Source organism: Melospiza georgiana, chromosome 15 (genome assembly GCF_028018845.1).
Source record: "Melospiza georgiana isolate bMelGeo1 chromosome 15, bMelGeo1.pri, whole genome shotgun sequence".
NCBI classification, from domain to species: domain Eukaryota; kingdom Metazoa; phylum Chordata; class Aves; order Passeriformes; family Passerellidae; genus Melospiza; species Melospiza georgiana.
In genome coordinates this window covers 6,506,017-6,520,912 of record NC_080444.1, presented here as the reverse complement: position 1 = coordinate 6,520,912, position 14,896 = coordinate 6,506,017, and the positions used below count along the sequence as shown (strand labels likewise).

Genomic DNA, 14,896 nt, shown 5'->3' with positions numbered 1-14,896 from the left:
CCGCTGTATACCCAGTTCTGAAATAAACCTCCGTTATTCCACCCAGGCTGGCTCTGATCTGTCCCCCAGGTGGCCTGGGCACAAATGGCACACTGCCACCTCCTGCTGCTGCCACATGTCCCCAGGGGTCAGCCCTGCTCCGTGCCAGGTGACAGAGTCTACATCCATGTGGGTGAGCCCTGCTTCACGCTGGCTTGTGGCGTCCTGGTCCCCAAGGCTCAGAGCCCTGCTCCATGCCAGGATTGTGGCATCCTCATCCCTGTGAGTCAGACCTGCTCCACGCCGGGGTGATGGCATCGCAGTCCCCAAGGGTCACAGCCCTGCTCCGCCCCCTTTCTCAGCCAGAAATAACTTCTGTCCCTGGCTGGACCTTGGCATCTGGGCTGGAGCCCAGCACGGCTTGGGGCGAGCAGCAGGAGCCTGAGGGGGCCAGGGAGGGCCAGCAGAGGCCACCGGGTGCTGGTGGCTGCAGCTTGGCTTCAGCCTCATCTCCAGCACAGCAGGAGAATCATCTTCAGCGCCCCAGAAGCATCTGGGGTATCCCCTGGCCAGGTAGGGAAGGTGAGGCCCCACGTGGGGGTCAGCAGGCGGGTGGGTGCACGGGGCTTGGGGATGTCCTTGGAAAAGGGGACAGCACCACTGTGGGGGTCAGGGTACGCTCTCCCTGGAGGGGGGCAGAGGGAAGGATGGGGTGCAGGTCCCTGGCTCGTTGTGAGGATGGTCAGTGCTGAGCTCAGAGCTGGCAGGGAGCTGTGCCAGGCACCCCAGCCCCACGGGACCCCCGGCACTGCAGGGCCCTCAGGGGAAGCTGCCCTGCATCAGCCCGAGCTGAGCAGTGCCAGAGGCACCAAACAGGGTGGAACAGCACTTGGGGAGCCGAGTGTCCCAGCAGCACAGGAGGGCTCTGCTGCAGGTGGGCAGCTCAGGGGGCTCACACTGGAGCTGGTTTCCAGCCACCTCTCCACATTGGAGCAACTCAGCTGAGTGGTGCCATGATCCTGCTGGCTGCTGGCTGGGCTCACCATCTCCCTGCAGGTTCAGGGCTGCAGCTCCTGCACCCTGGGAGCCAGCAGCTGAAAATAGCTCTGCTAAGGCGGAGGTGCTGGGGGGGCAGTAGCCAGGGCCCCTGCTCGGCCAGCACCTGCTGCTCTGAGGGCACCTAGGGCACAAGGAGAACAGCTCACTGTGGGCAAAGACAGGGGCAAGGACAGTTTCTGCCCTAAAGAAAGGCAGAGAGGAAGAAGGACAGGCAGGGGCTGAGGGACAGTGTGATAGGAACATTCCCTGTGTCTGTTGAAGGGGACAGAGAGCGGTGCAAGAAGATGCTTAGGGGTGATGCTGACCAGGGGAGATGCTCAGCTGAATCCTAGCACCTCTCTGGGGCATGCCTGGGGCTGACATGTTCCCATGTTTGGTGTCACTCCTGGAGTGCCTTTCTCTTCCAGCCTGACAGGATCCATCCCCCTCGCCCAGAGCTGCCCCAGGAGCACGGCAGCAGGTGATGGCCATCATGAGACCGGGCCCTGAAAATGGTAAGGGGGTGCAGGTGTGTCACCAGCCCCAGGACAGTGCTGGCCTCCCTGCCTAGGGGCCAGACCCAGCTCTGGTTGAGGCCACTTGCCCTGTTTTTGCTGGAACAGTCCATGCACAGGGTGGGAGAGGCTGCTTGAACCTCGGGAGCTCCCTGGCACTCCTCACACTGAGGAAACGCCAGTCCCCGAGGTGGGCAAACGGCCCAGCCACAGAGCAGAGACCCCAACGAGGGGACACACGGTCTGTGCTGCCTTGGGGGGGTCCCCAACCCTGCAGCATCCTCAGCTGCAGCTGTGCTCTCCAGCCTCCTCAGAGCCCCAGCTGGACCTGGGGAAGAAGATGAGCACAACACAGGACCTGATGATCGAGGAGCTCTCCCTGCCCAACAACCGCGGCTCCCGGCTCTTCCAGCAGCGCCAGAAGCGCGTGCAGCGCTTTGTCTTTGAGCACCCCAGCGGCTCCAGGCAGGTGGGTCTGAGGCCAGCCCTTCTTCCCTGGCCCTTGCAGCCTTTCCAGGCAAGGAATTCCTGATTCCTGCCAGGGTCAGTGGTCTCTCTGCAGGGCAGCCATGGTTGGCTGACTGCTATGCAGAGGTGAGCGGGGAGGAGAGATGTCCTGGTGGGCTGGGCATGGAGATGGGCAAACACGGGGTTCAACATCCAGGAAAGAGGGGGATGGTGCTGATCGCCCTCTGCACCCACTGACTGTCTCCTGCAGCTCCCAGGGCAAGGGGTAGGTGGCTCCCACCACACTGGGAAAGGTGGTCCAGAAGGAACAGTGAATGAGCACATGGTGAGTAGATGGAGGAAGCTCTGAGGTGCTTTCAAGCACCCCCTGAGTTCCAGACGGGGCAGGGGGAGCTCCCCCTGTGCCTGTTAACTCTCCCCTCCACAGGCAGGTGAGAATGCTGGGGGCCAGAATTATCACTCCGAGCTCCACGTAGCAGCATCACCCCAAGGTGGCCCCCCAGAAGTACCCAAGAAGTCAGAGAAGGTCCTGCACATGAGCAAAGTGCTGAACCCCAGTGCCCTGGCCCCAGGTCAGTCAAAGCTCCCTGCACCTGAACACAGCTCTGCTGTGATCTCAGCACCAGGGGGCTGGAGGCAGTGAGCTGCTGCTTGCTCAGGGGTCTGCCCAGCCCTCCCCCAGAGATTTTATGTGTACAAATATGTATGTATAGATACAGAAATATATATATGTTATAGATACTCATTCCTGCCCCAGTCACAGGCCGTGGCCATGCAGAGGCCAGGCTGTTCCCAGCCCCCTGGCTCTGACCCCAGCACCCACACTGTGTCTCCCCCCTGCACAGGGTACTCCAGCCCCCTCAAAGAGATCCCCCATGAGAAGTTCAATGCCACTGCCATCCCCAAGGGCTACCGCTCCCCGTGGCAGGAGCTGTTTGGTGACAGGGACAATGCTGTGTACAGCAAGAACCCGCCGCCCATGAGACCCCCTGCGTGGGACTTCAGGAGCTTCAACAGGTAACAGGGGCTGACACCACCAGCCACAACAGCCCTTGGCCAAGCCCTTGAGCCTCCAGGAGCACCCACCATCCTGCCAGGGAAATGTAACCATTGATGTCCTCTTTACACCCCAGAGGGGCTCAGGATGCTCTTTTCCTTCTCAGGAGCTCCTCTGTGGCTCCCTGCTGCCTCCAGCAGCTCTGCCCCAGATCTCCTCTCAGCTCCACTACTGGGCTCACACAGCCTTAAGCAGCTTGATCTCACTGGGTAACCTCAGTGAGAGGGATGAAGTTTGGGAGGACCAATTCTTACAAACATGGCCCTGTGGAGTAGGAATCATTCCTGTTCCCAGCTGGGCACAGCTCTGGGCTGCATGGAGGAATGACACAGTGCCAAGTCTCTTTCCTAATTTCCTTAAGGTATTCAAGCAGCTGCTGGAAGCAGTGGGGGTATAAGGTTAATCTTCCCACAGAGTGCTAAGAGGTCACCAGATTCCTTCCAAACACCTGCTGGAGCCCAAAGCCTCCAGGCCAGGGCAAGCTCCCTGCCCTGTGGCTGCTTCTGGGGGAGCACAGCTGGTGCCCCCTCACACCCCCAGATTACACTGGGGTCAAGGGTGGGACCCTGGAGTAAAGGCTGCCAAGACAGATCTCCTTTCTGGAAAGGAGTTTAGGGGGGGATCCAGGAGATGGAGATCTGCTGGCAGCAAAGCATCAGCAGCCCATGGCAGAATAAGAAGAACTGAAGTTTTAAGCTGAACATCATCCCAGGGAATCAGCAAAAAGAGTCCTGTCTGTCCTCCTCCCTGAAATTCTCTGTGATGAGGATGGAATTACATTGGCTTTGGTGGCCTGGCCAAAGTCACCTTCCAGTAGGCAAGTTCCCACTGGAGTTTCCCCCTGGGACACAGCACTGGTCCCCAGCAGACCATGTGCCAACAGCAGCAGCAGCTCCCCAGGGCTGGATTTGAGGCATGCTGTGCTTTCAGCACTTGGCAGAAGGGGCTGTGAGGGACCACAACCCCTCCTTGTGGGAAAAGCCATCCTAAAGAGCAGAGATGAGCCTGGTCACCACGGTCCCTTTGCTGCTCTCCTCCCCCTCAGCCCTGGGGCTTTGCCATGTGGCTGTCCTTGAGGAGTTAGAGCCAAGGAGGGGCTGCAGGGGGAGGACAAGGAGCTGCTGCAGACACTTGGCTCTTTTCTTTCAACATTTAGCCATGTTTCTGCCTCAGGATTTATTTATGGACAGGGACTGAAGCAAGGGCATGTTTCTGAATAATACTCTACCCTGTACCATTTCTCCCCTCTCACACACTGCCTTTCTATTTTAAGTCTTCAACTGTAATTTAATACAGATGGATGCTAATTTAACTCCAAGCCTCTTGCCACCTCCTCTAATTCTTCAGTGAGGCAGGAAGATTCAGAAAGCAAATCTGCTTTTAACTGGGCTTTTCACAATTTTCCAAGCTTTTAAATCACTTCTCAGTTCAAATACCAAGCCACAGACAAACAAACTTTTTGGAACAAGCTGGCTGTCGAAAAGCCAGTGGTCTTGCCTAAGGCTAGCTGAATCCCAGCACAGCTCTCTCTCATGGGTCACAGAGCAAGGGCAAGTCCACCATCTCCACAACAACTGCGTTAAAGCAGGCTGATTTATCCACAATTTAAGATATTCAGACTGATGCAAAAACCTGGGCCACCTTGCTAAGATGTGCTGCTTTAAGAGAGAGTGAAAACCAAGCTTTGACAAAGACTCTCTTTTCCCAAAAGAAAGTTCCTAGAACAAACTTGTCTCATTTGCCTTTCCCCTTATTGCAAAACAGTGCCACGTTATTCATGTTCTAGCTGTGCTTCCCAAAGCAAACATTCCCAGTTTTGCCTCACTGATAACTCAGCCCCCATGTGCTGCTCCAAAACCAACATTCTTGGCTTTTTGGGGGCTGGCACACTCTTCCCCAGTCCCTTTCCACATTTCTCCAGAAAGAGATGACAGCTCTTGCCCCCACACTGCTCCTCCTGTTAGTCATTGTTCAGGAGGAGCGGTCCCAAAAGGCAGGATGGAGGCAGGGCCAAGAGAGCTGCATGTGCTGGTGTGATCCAGAGCAGCGTCAGCCCCAGCCCTGTGCAGGACACAGGAGCTGCAGATCAGGCACTCTCAACACCAGGGGTTTGTCACTGTCACTGGTCTGAGCCTAAGTCCTTCCACGTGCAGAACACTTCCACCAACACCCAGGCATCAAACCCCACTCTTCAGGCTTGAGCTGAGGTGGGCTCTGTACCAGAGAACCATCCCAGTGGGCTGGCAGGGCTCTAACAGTGTCCTGGGGAGGAAGAGGAGGGTTAGGCAATGCAACAGGCATTGCTACATTGTGCTGGGCTCAGTAAATCCAAATTTGTTTTTTCTAACACGTTCACAACACGGCCAGCCTCTCCTTGTGACTAAGTGTGCTTCTCCTTGTGCTGCAGGACCCCAGCCCCGTTTGACAGGGCGTTGGTTGGTGAGCTGTTCTCCCTGCCCACTGTGGAGCTGGATAACCTGAGTGTGCTGGAGGTGATTTCCCACAGGCCCAACTTCAACAGGGTGGCCCAAGGCTGGGTGCGGATCCTGCCGGAGAGCGAAGAGCTGTAGGATGTGTTCCCTTCCCCGTGGCCACGGATGGTTCCCTCACTGGACTCAGACATGCTCACAGGACAGGGCAGGGAGGGCAGGAATCCTCCATGGAAGCTCAGCTGATGGGCCTGGGTTGTCATCTTTGAGTGGGGTTTGAATGAGCTCGAGTGTGGGACCATTCTGAGCTCCCCTTGCAGTCAGTGCCAAGCCAACCAGCCAAGCCCTGGCTGTTAATCCAGCAGATCCTGCAAGCTCCCATAGAGCCTGTCCTCTCCCCTGCCTCATGGAAAACAGCAGCACCACCAGCTGCAACACACCAAGGCTGCCTCACTGCATCCTCACTGGCACACGAGACCTGCTCGCACACCTGGTGCTTTTGCAGAGAAATTCCATCTTCAGGACAGCTCTGCATCTGTCATTGCAGTCAGGACACAGAGAGGTGATAATGGAAGAGCAATAATAAAACAAGTTACCTGAGGCACTGGCATGTTTAAAGTACCTACCTTGAGCTTGGCTGGACAACAACAAATGTTTACCAATACAGCACAGCCATGATAGAGGGGAGAGGAATGCTGGGAGTTGGAAACTTGTGCTCTGTTTTCCAGAAGCTACTGGCTAGCACTTGGCAGCTATTTCCCCTTCCTACTGCTCTTTGCATGTCTTGCTTGAACATCTAATCCAGGCTCTCTGAGTGACTTATGACAGGTTTGCTTCATGTAGTTGGTCAATGATCAGGCCCTGCAGAACCACAGCAGTGTGAGGATGTGCCAGGGTGTTCTGGTAACTTCCACACCAGTGGGAAGGAAAAGCAGCACAGCTGTGCCTCCAGAGCAAGCACAGGCTTTCTTGGGAATGTGGAAATCAGCAGTGAGGATCCAACTACACCAACATTTCTAGCAGTGACACACAGTGGGACATGCAGCTAACAACAGCTACAGTCACCAGAATACCTGGGGAACCCCATTCACAAAAACCTCTGACTCAACACAGGCTTCCTTCAACTGCTTTTGTCAGGTTCTTAACATTACCCTTTCTTATACTCCCAAAAGCACAAGGATAAAAGTTCCTTTTTCCACCACTGTGGTTAAATGGGGCAAGTAAACGTTGTGGTAAAATTGCAGTTAGCAGCTGCCTCATTTGTGAAGTTTGTAACGCTGTGCAGAGCAAACCCCACGCAGGGATTCTGCTGCCACAACACATCATTCAGGTGGGAAGCTTTCATTACTCAGTTTCCCACAGAAGCAGGAGGGGGCAAGCAAGCAGAAAGAAAAATGGTTTGTTCCTTAGAAACAATAAATCTGTGATGTTTAATTGCTGCTCTGTTCCAGTTCCATTTCTCTCCTCTTTGTCCAGCATCTGCAGAATCTAGGCACTCTGGGTTACTGGCTGGTTACTGGAAATAATAAATAAATTGGGATGATGTGAAGCCTCCTGCATGCCAAATCTGTTACAGCATTCACAGGTTCTGGCTACAGACACTCTGGACCAGAGCAGTGCAAATGCCACAGCTGTCTCCCATCCACCAGCATGTCCAACACACCCTGGGTGAGCTCTCCCCTGACAAAAGCAGAACTAATCACCCATGCCCAAAGCCCAGCTCTTTCTCCAGAGAAAGCCAGCCTGTGGTGCCACAAGTTCTACACCTCCTCTGCTTTGTTTTCTTGTGTTTTCTTAACCAAGAAGTCAGGAAAAAGGAGGGAGAAAAATTCTGTACAGTGGTAAGGCCAAGCCATGGGTTTGGCAGGTCTGATGAACTCGTTTTTCAACTCTTATTCAGTCCTGGTTTAATACCTCATTAGAATAATACATCATTAGTTACCTGACAGAAAAGTCTCTGGTTACATTTTTACAGTCCATAACATTCCAACTGAGGATATCAAATGGCTAGAAAAGGGTTTGGTTTTGTTTTTCCAGAAGTTTATTTCAAAAGTGTGCCAATGGGATACACAGCTAGCACTGCAATTCTGGTACCCCAGACCCACAGACCCCTGACAGCCCTTCTGTCTGTCCCCCACCCACCCCCCACACTAATAGAAAGACCTGGGACATATCAAGAACCCGATTATAAGTGGAGACACGGAGCTGAGCTTGCCCTGTGGCTGCAAGCAGGGAAATAAGGCATCTCTAGCTCACCCACAGCTCAACATATGGTGCTACCATGGTAACTAGAAAATAACATTTACTTCAAGGATGAGGGTGGCAGGACGTGCTAGGGGCTGCTGTGCTTTCCTGCGTGGGCACCCATCCTCTGGGGATCCTGGGATGGGTAGTGGATGGGGCCCGGGGCTCTCATGAAGGGAGGTGGGGGCCCCATGGCGTGGAACATGTGTGGTCCAAAACCTGCAGAAACAAAAGTTGGCAGCTTCAGGCAAAGCAAAAGAAAACCTGATGTGTGTGTACTGCTGCTTCAAAGTGCTGATACCACAGCTGGCTGACAGCTGTAACCCACAAATGTGCACATCTCCCATCTCCCCAAACTCCTGCCCCTCTTTTCAGTACAACTAGGGCCAATCCCTACCCAACACACATCCTTACAAATAAAAGCTGGTGGGGGGACTGGGCAGGTGTCTCTAATACCCATCTAAATGTTTCCTACTCAACCACAGAGCAGAGCAAATACATCCGTGAGAGTCCAAAATTCCATTAAAAAGAAAAAAAGTATCTCTGGATAGATATATAGAAAGCCAAGGACATGCCAGCATTCAACCATCTGCAAAATTACCCTTTGAAGTCTGGGTTAATGTGCCATTAAAAGCACTGAGTATGTCTCAGTACCAGTAACCAACGTGCCTGGGAATTTGCAAGCAAATACCAACCACAACAGGCAGCTCAGTTCAATTAAACTGTGCTGACAGCTCAGTTTAGCTCATCCGTTTACACTGTGTGATCAGGGATGAGGAAAATCAGCTCAGGGCATGCATCAGTAGTGCAGCAGGGCCTGGCAGGGAGGAAGAGATGTCTAACACTGAATTTCACACCCCTCTGGAGGGGAGGCACAGGTACCTGGAGGCGGCGGTGGAGCGATGCCAGGAGGGGGTGGCAGGGCAATGTTCACCACGGCTGAAGGGCCACTTGGAGGTAGATTGAAGTAATTTGCAGAAGCCTCCTCTTCTGCAGCTGGAGGAGGGGGGAGGGCTGCAGAGAAAGTACATATAGTTATGGAAAATCTCTCAGGCAAGACAAGCAGAGGTGTCTGCCTTCAGACATGGAGCACAACCCACGCTTTCACAAGGGCAAACTGTTGTTACTATTTCATGTATGAACTGGAGTGAGAAGCTGAACTGCCCTGAAACTCCAGTCACCACATTCCTTCATCTGAAACCAGCTTTGCTTTGTCCATCACACAACACTCACTGGACATTACAAGCGTGGGTTGCAAGTATCTGTGAGCTAAGGAAGTTGAATTCAGCTTTAACTTTTCACTCATCACATAAAGAACTCTCTTTTCATCAAGGATCTGCTCCTAGACAAAGCTCATCTCCCATCCAGCTGGATGTGCTGCAAACCTCCTGTAACTGCTCTGGGCTCACCACAGCCTCTACCATCCTGAACTGTCACTGCTCCTGGAAGTTTAACAGCAGTCTCACAGGTGGAAGTGGGTCAGCATTAAGTGTTTCGGGGATGAATACAACTCCTTTACCTCCAGGAAGTCCTGGAACTGGCTCCAGCTTTATCCCCGATTCTGTAGTGCCTTCCTTGTCCTTTTCTTTTCCTCTTGCTGCCTGGGACCTGAAAAACAGACAAAAGTTTGAGAGCAAGGATGAGGAAAGCAGGATAAGGAGATATTTACATCACAGTGGCTTCACATTATCTATTCCAGATCTGTTTCTTCAGGCCAAAGACGAAAAACTCACAGAACATCAGACAGATGGTACCAAGTTTGCAAACAGTGTTTACAGGAGATGGACTAGGAAAAAAGCTACCAAAGCTCATCCATAATCCTCAACCAAGAAATCCCTTATGCTGTTTGTGTCATCTCCAAGCCAGATCCCATTGTAAAAATAAAACCAAAATGCAAGAGGACCCCAAATATTTACCAAACAAGTATCAACTTCTGCATAATAATCCTGGAGGTCAAGACTGTAAACTGAGAGAAGAACTTGCAAATCCTCATGGCTTCCTGCCCCCACACTCACCTTCCCCATTTGACATTGAGCCTGCGGCCGTTGACGATGAGTTTGTTGAAGGATTTCTCAGCAGCCACCTCTGCAGCCTGCCTGGTGGCAAACTGGATGAAAGCACATTGCTGCCTCTGCACCACCGTGATCGTCCGGATCTCCCCAAACTGGTAGAAGTGATTTCTGTATGGGACAAAAAAATGTATTATGATTCTCCACTCCTCCCAGTCACAGGGTATAGAGCAGGTGAGATAGGCATGCACAGAAATTTCTCTTCTCCATTTCCAGCTCGAACGAATCATTAGAAATCAATAATCAAGCAGTTAATGATAATTAGCCCTCCATGCAATTATGGAGCAACTAAAGCTCTGCAGTAGCTTCTCTCAGCAGCTAGCTAGAGGATACAGGACCTCCTTGTAAAAAGGGTTACACAGTATCCCCAACAGCACAAAGGGATGGCTCATCTTTAAAGAGATACATTTTAATCAAAGCATTTGAAATGTGCCTGCCTGTTCTCCAACAAGCTGGCACTCCTCTGCACTTGCCCACCAACCAGTTCCCCATTAAAAAACCCTGAAATCCAGATTTATTTTTGTTCCTCACTTGAAGAGCCATTATCGAAGTGTCAAACAAAAAGGCAAGGGCAATACCAATTCACCAACACACCTGAGATCTGATTCAGTGATGGTATCTCCAAGCCCTCCAACATACAGGGTAGTAATAGTCTTGTCCTCAGGAGGATCTAGACGAGGCATGGTTGATGCTCGTTTCAGAAGTTTGTCAGCCACAGGATCATTAATTCCATAGTAACGATCCTTGATGTTCTGGTCAGCCAGAGGATCATCTGGATCTGTAGGTTTCTCATGTCTAAGGTTCAGCAAACAAAGCACTTTATAACATCAGGGATGACTGAATGGATTAAAATTACTGTAGATGCCAGTTTCCCTTCTCAAAGCCTCGGGTCAATTATATCCTTAACCCTGTCCACATAAACATGCCAAAATGGAACAAAGCCCTGAAGACTTCAGCTGCAGCCAGGACTGCGTCAAGTTCTGAATGAATGGTGCTTCTGACAGCTCAGCACTCAGCACTACAAAACACAAGAGCTGGGTTTGAAACAGCCTCTTGTTCAAATACAGAGATCTCTGCTTGAGGGGACTGACGCCACAAAGGGGAAAAATTGACTACACAACAGAAGAGCTGCAGTCACTGCTTTGGCAAAGGACACAGCCAACTTCTCACAAACCAACTTCCATCACAGAGATTCATTTGCTGGCACTGGATGCAAGTGTTGCCCTGACCCAAATCACTGTAGTGTCTCCTGCCCACTGCAGCGTCTCCAAGGGAAGCTGCATCTGCCTGTGGTGCAGAGATGGACTGTCCAAGCTGTGTCTGTACCTGTAGGGACACTCCTCTCCTCTCTTGCACTCTCCTTTCACCCAGAAGGAACAGATGTGAGGACGGTTGCGTTTGTAGTATGGAGTGGTTCGGGCCAGCTTCAGCAGCATGTCACTGGTAGAAGTAGCTTTTCCTAGTGCACCAACTGGTCTGGTGCCATCAGAATTGGCTATCTAAAAGCAGGCAGAACACAAATAATTATGTGTATATCAGCACTGAACACTAATGCACAGAATCAGAGCAAGCAAGTGGTTTTAAGAGAAGCTAGGTCACTGCTGCCCTTTCCTCCCCACACACAGGCACACAAAAAGCATGATCATGGCTGGCTACACTCACCTCTCGCTCCATGTTCTGGGTGTAGTATTCTTTGTTGACGTCAGATTTAGGCATTTCATCCTTAAGGGAGAGTCCTGCATCCCGGACTTGGATAGGCAAACCTAAAATGAATCAAAAAAACCCCAACCAATCCATATGAAGAACAAGCTGAAAGAGCAGAAAGAGTGATTTCTGTAACCTGCAGTGACCAGAGGTAAATCATCTGCTTCTCAGGGAAACCACTCTGCCCTTGAACCTCTGAAGAGACAAGGCCTATTCTTCTCAAAGACTGTGCAGTGCCAATTACATGCACACACTTAAAGTGATTCCACCAGCTCCCATTTCAGAGGGCAGCTCCCTGTCCTGGATGAGGTTTTTGGGTACACACCATACTCCAGGTCGAGCAGACAGGTCTGACAGACATTCTTCAGCTTGCTGCAGGTCTGGCACACTTCAGTCTTCTTGAAGCGCATCCGCACGCCGGGGCACCAGCGGAACACCGTGAAGGGCCTGGCACAAATCTGGGACACAAAGGGGGCACTTGGTTCACCCTGCACACAGCTACTGTCTGCTCCTGGCAGGGAAACACACTCCAAACCCATCCAGCTTCTCCAAACCATAAACACAACTTCTTGGTCCTAAAGCTAAAATTCAGAGCTCAGGAAAAACTCGTTTCTAATTGGGGTTTTACTTTGACAGGAATAAGTGTTAGGGAAGCTGGTTTTTTTTTTTTTTTTTTTGGTTGCTGTTTTTCTTTTTATTTATTGCATTTATTTATTTCTTTATTTAAACGCAGATCTACTCAAAGATAAATAAATTCTCTTTGATTCCAGGTGATGTCAGTGTGGAGCTTCTAGAGATGAATTACAATGATGGGTACATCAGGCACCAGCACAGCAGCAACCTGCAGGAGGTCATGAGAGCTTTGGTGCAGAAGAGTGATGTTCCCTCTTATCTCATGGAATGATGCATTTGCTTCCTCTGCAGGTACAGCCTGAGCTCATAATACAATCTCAGTATGTGCAGACTCCAAATTATACTTTTTCTCTACCTCAGATGAAAACTGATAAAAGGGCAAAAATTTAATTTCCCTCGGTCCAGGCAACACTGAGTATTTTTTGCTCTTGGAAATAACTGTGGCTTATTTCCTGGACAGCCAACACAAAGCACCAAATAGCCATTAATAACATACACAGTAAAACCCAAACTCCAGGTATTTTGCACTTCTCAGTAAAAACAACCAACCCACCCAAGAAAACATGGATCATTTAAAATCCTGCAATAACTTCACATATAGTACAAAAGTATTTGCAAAACCTCATTTTGATAAACATGAAAACTTGTTTAGACATACTCAGGATTTGCTCAATAATTTTACTATTTTAGAACCAACTGACTTTGTCTAACAAGCACAGTAGACTGACCTAAAAATTTAAGTAGTTACATAAATATTTTAAGTTAACCCAGATAAGCACTCTTCTGAAGCTGACAGGTTTTTAATCATTAAAATGGATTATTCCTAGATCTGCACCAATTTTGACAATCTTTCTTCAAAACACACAAACATACCTTGCATTCTTTTCCATATTTTTCTTTGGTCTGAAATACAGAAAAATAAAAATGAAACATATCATTGATATGATAACACAGTAGGTTTTTTTATATTTATGCTGCATTTAGATACACTCATCCCTATGTATTTGGTTTACACCTTGGGAAGTCAACAGGACAAAAAATAATAAATTCTAAATACTCTCAATACACTTTTGGTTTAGAAACTTTCAAGTAACAGAGTACTTCAAGTCCCACCTCCTGTACTGATGAAAGGTGAGAATGAAAAGAGCATTATCAGCTCTTTTTAAGGAAAGGTGATGTTACATTAAATAACCCATGGAAACAAACAGGTTTAGAAATATCCCCCATAGTAGCATTAGGGTTCTGTTTCATAAGAACAAACCAATCTCTCTGAGAAAATTTGTGGAACATGAATATGAAGGAGATAATGTCAATGTAGGTCATGGGCAACCAGGCCAGGCAGAGAAAAGCAACAGAACATGGACTGACTCACCCTGCACAGAGCAAACCCAGGAAAACAAACAGGAATTTAAACTACCTTCATAAATCACTTTTAACTTAATTTTAGAGGTGGGTATTTGGCACATTTTAAAAATTGCACTTATTAGAATTTGAGCAGCTCACAACTGTCCATGTTGGAGCTTGCCAACACTAAAATTTCATTTTCTACCATTTCCTGCACTCCAGACACTGGACTGGATCATCTTCTCTCCTTTGTGATTGATTTGTTCTTAAATCACACCTCTAACTGTGATATTACACACCAGCAACAGCTGGAACCAGATCCTGTTGTGCAGAAGCAGCTGTTCAGCAGTGTGTGCTCATTTCAGCACCTCCTCCTGTACCCAGCCCTATTTCAGTCCCCAAACCCAGTTTTAGGGCCAGCACAGAGAGAGGGAAGGGCTGCAGGGCCCAACAAGCACCTACCATCCGAATGTAGGGATTTTCTCCAAGACACGTCTGGCACAGGATAGGGAAGTCCTGAACGGAGCAAGAAGAAAATCAGGAATTTTTAACAAGCTCTGCCACCACAACAGCATTCAAGTCACGCTATGAAAAATTATCTAGTTTAACTCATCAGACAGATTAAAAGATGCAAATGGATTCAGAGACACTGGGAGAGCTGCAAGCCATGACCCAGGCCCAGCTTCTTGCAGAATGATAATCTGCTGGCTATTATACTTGGAGTAAAACGTAGAATAACCAAGTAAAAATCGTATTCTTGAGATGTGAACCTGTCAGCGCCCGGACTGCAGCAGGCGACACCGCCCCCGTTATCCCTCAGCAGCGATTGCCTGCACTGGGCCCGCTCTGGGGAGGCTTCAGCAGGAAGGGACGTGGCCAGGGGCACCCGAGGGGCCCAGCTCGGCCCCGCAGCTGCTGCAGCCCCTCAGGGCGGCGCGGGGGAAGGAGCGGCGGGCAGCTCGCTGCCTTTGGGCCGCGGGGAGAGCCGGGGAACCGCGGCACAGCCTCCGCCGCAGCTGGCGGGTCCCCAGGGCGGGTGAAGGGTCCCCGTGGCAGCTGGCGGGTCCCCAGGGACGGCAGCGGGTCCCCAGGGACGGCAGCGGGTCCCCCTGGCAGGTCCCAGCCCCGGGGCCGCCTCCCCGCACTCCGCCCGCCTCGCGGCCTTGCCGCCTCCCGCGCTCCCGCGGCGGAGCCGAGCCCGCCGGCCCAGGCCCGCCCCTCCCGGCTGCCCCGGCCCCTCGCGGCCGCCCCGCTCACCGCATCCTCCCAGTTCTGCCGGTTGTACGTGTTGGAGCCCAGCGATGTGGACATGGCGGCCCCGCTCCGCTGCCGGCAGGCGGCGGCCGGAAGTGACGTCACTTCCACCAGCGCCGTGACGGAAAAGACGGGCTGCGGCAGCGGTGACGTCACAGCGGC

At 51.1% G+C, this 14,896-nt stretch overlaps 2 protein-coding genes across 2 annotated transcripts; one reads left to right on the top strand and one right to left on the bottom strand.

Moving 5' to 3' along the window:
* The first annotated feature begins 1,453 nt into the window (after positions 1-1,453).
* MYOZ3 (myozenin 3) lies at positions 1,454-5,627 on the top strand. Its single transcript, XM_058035044.1, has 6 exons — positions 1,454-1,532; positions 1,838-2,001; positions 2,251-2,325; positions 2,428-2,572; positions 2,846-3,017; positions 5,465-5,627. The coding sequence occupies exons 1-6, from the start codon at positions 1,502-1,504 to the stop codon at positions 5,625-5,627; spliced, it is 750 nt and encodes a 249-aa protein (XP_057891027.1). The 5' UTR covers positions 1,454-1,501.
* A 1,975-nt stretch (positions 5,628-7,602) lies between these two features.
* Positions 7,603-14,821, bottom strand: RBM22 (RNA binding motif protein 22). The gene is made up of 11 exons (XM_058034756.1): positions 14,738-14,821; positions 13,943-13,996; positions 13,010-13,039; positions 11,829-11,961; positions 11,462-11,562; positions 11,126-11,298; positions 10,394-10,594; positions 9,746-9,910; positions 9,250-9,338; positions 8,613-8,744; positions 7,603-7,949 (listed from the first exon to the last, which is right to left on the bottom strand). Exons 1-11 carry the CDS (start codon positions 14,789-14,791, stop codon positions 7,819-7,821), a joined length of 1,263 nt encoding a protein of 420 aa, XP_057890739.1. The 5' UTR covers positions 14,792-14,821; the 3' UTR covers positions 7,603-7,818.
* Between the last annotated feature and the right edge of the window lie 75 nt (positions 14,822-14,896).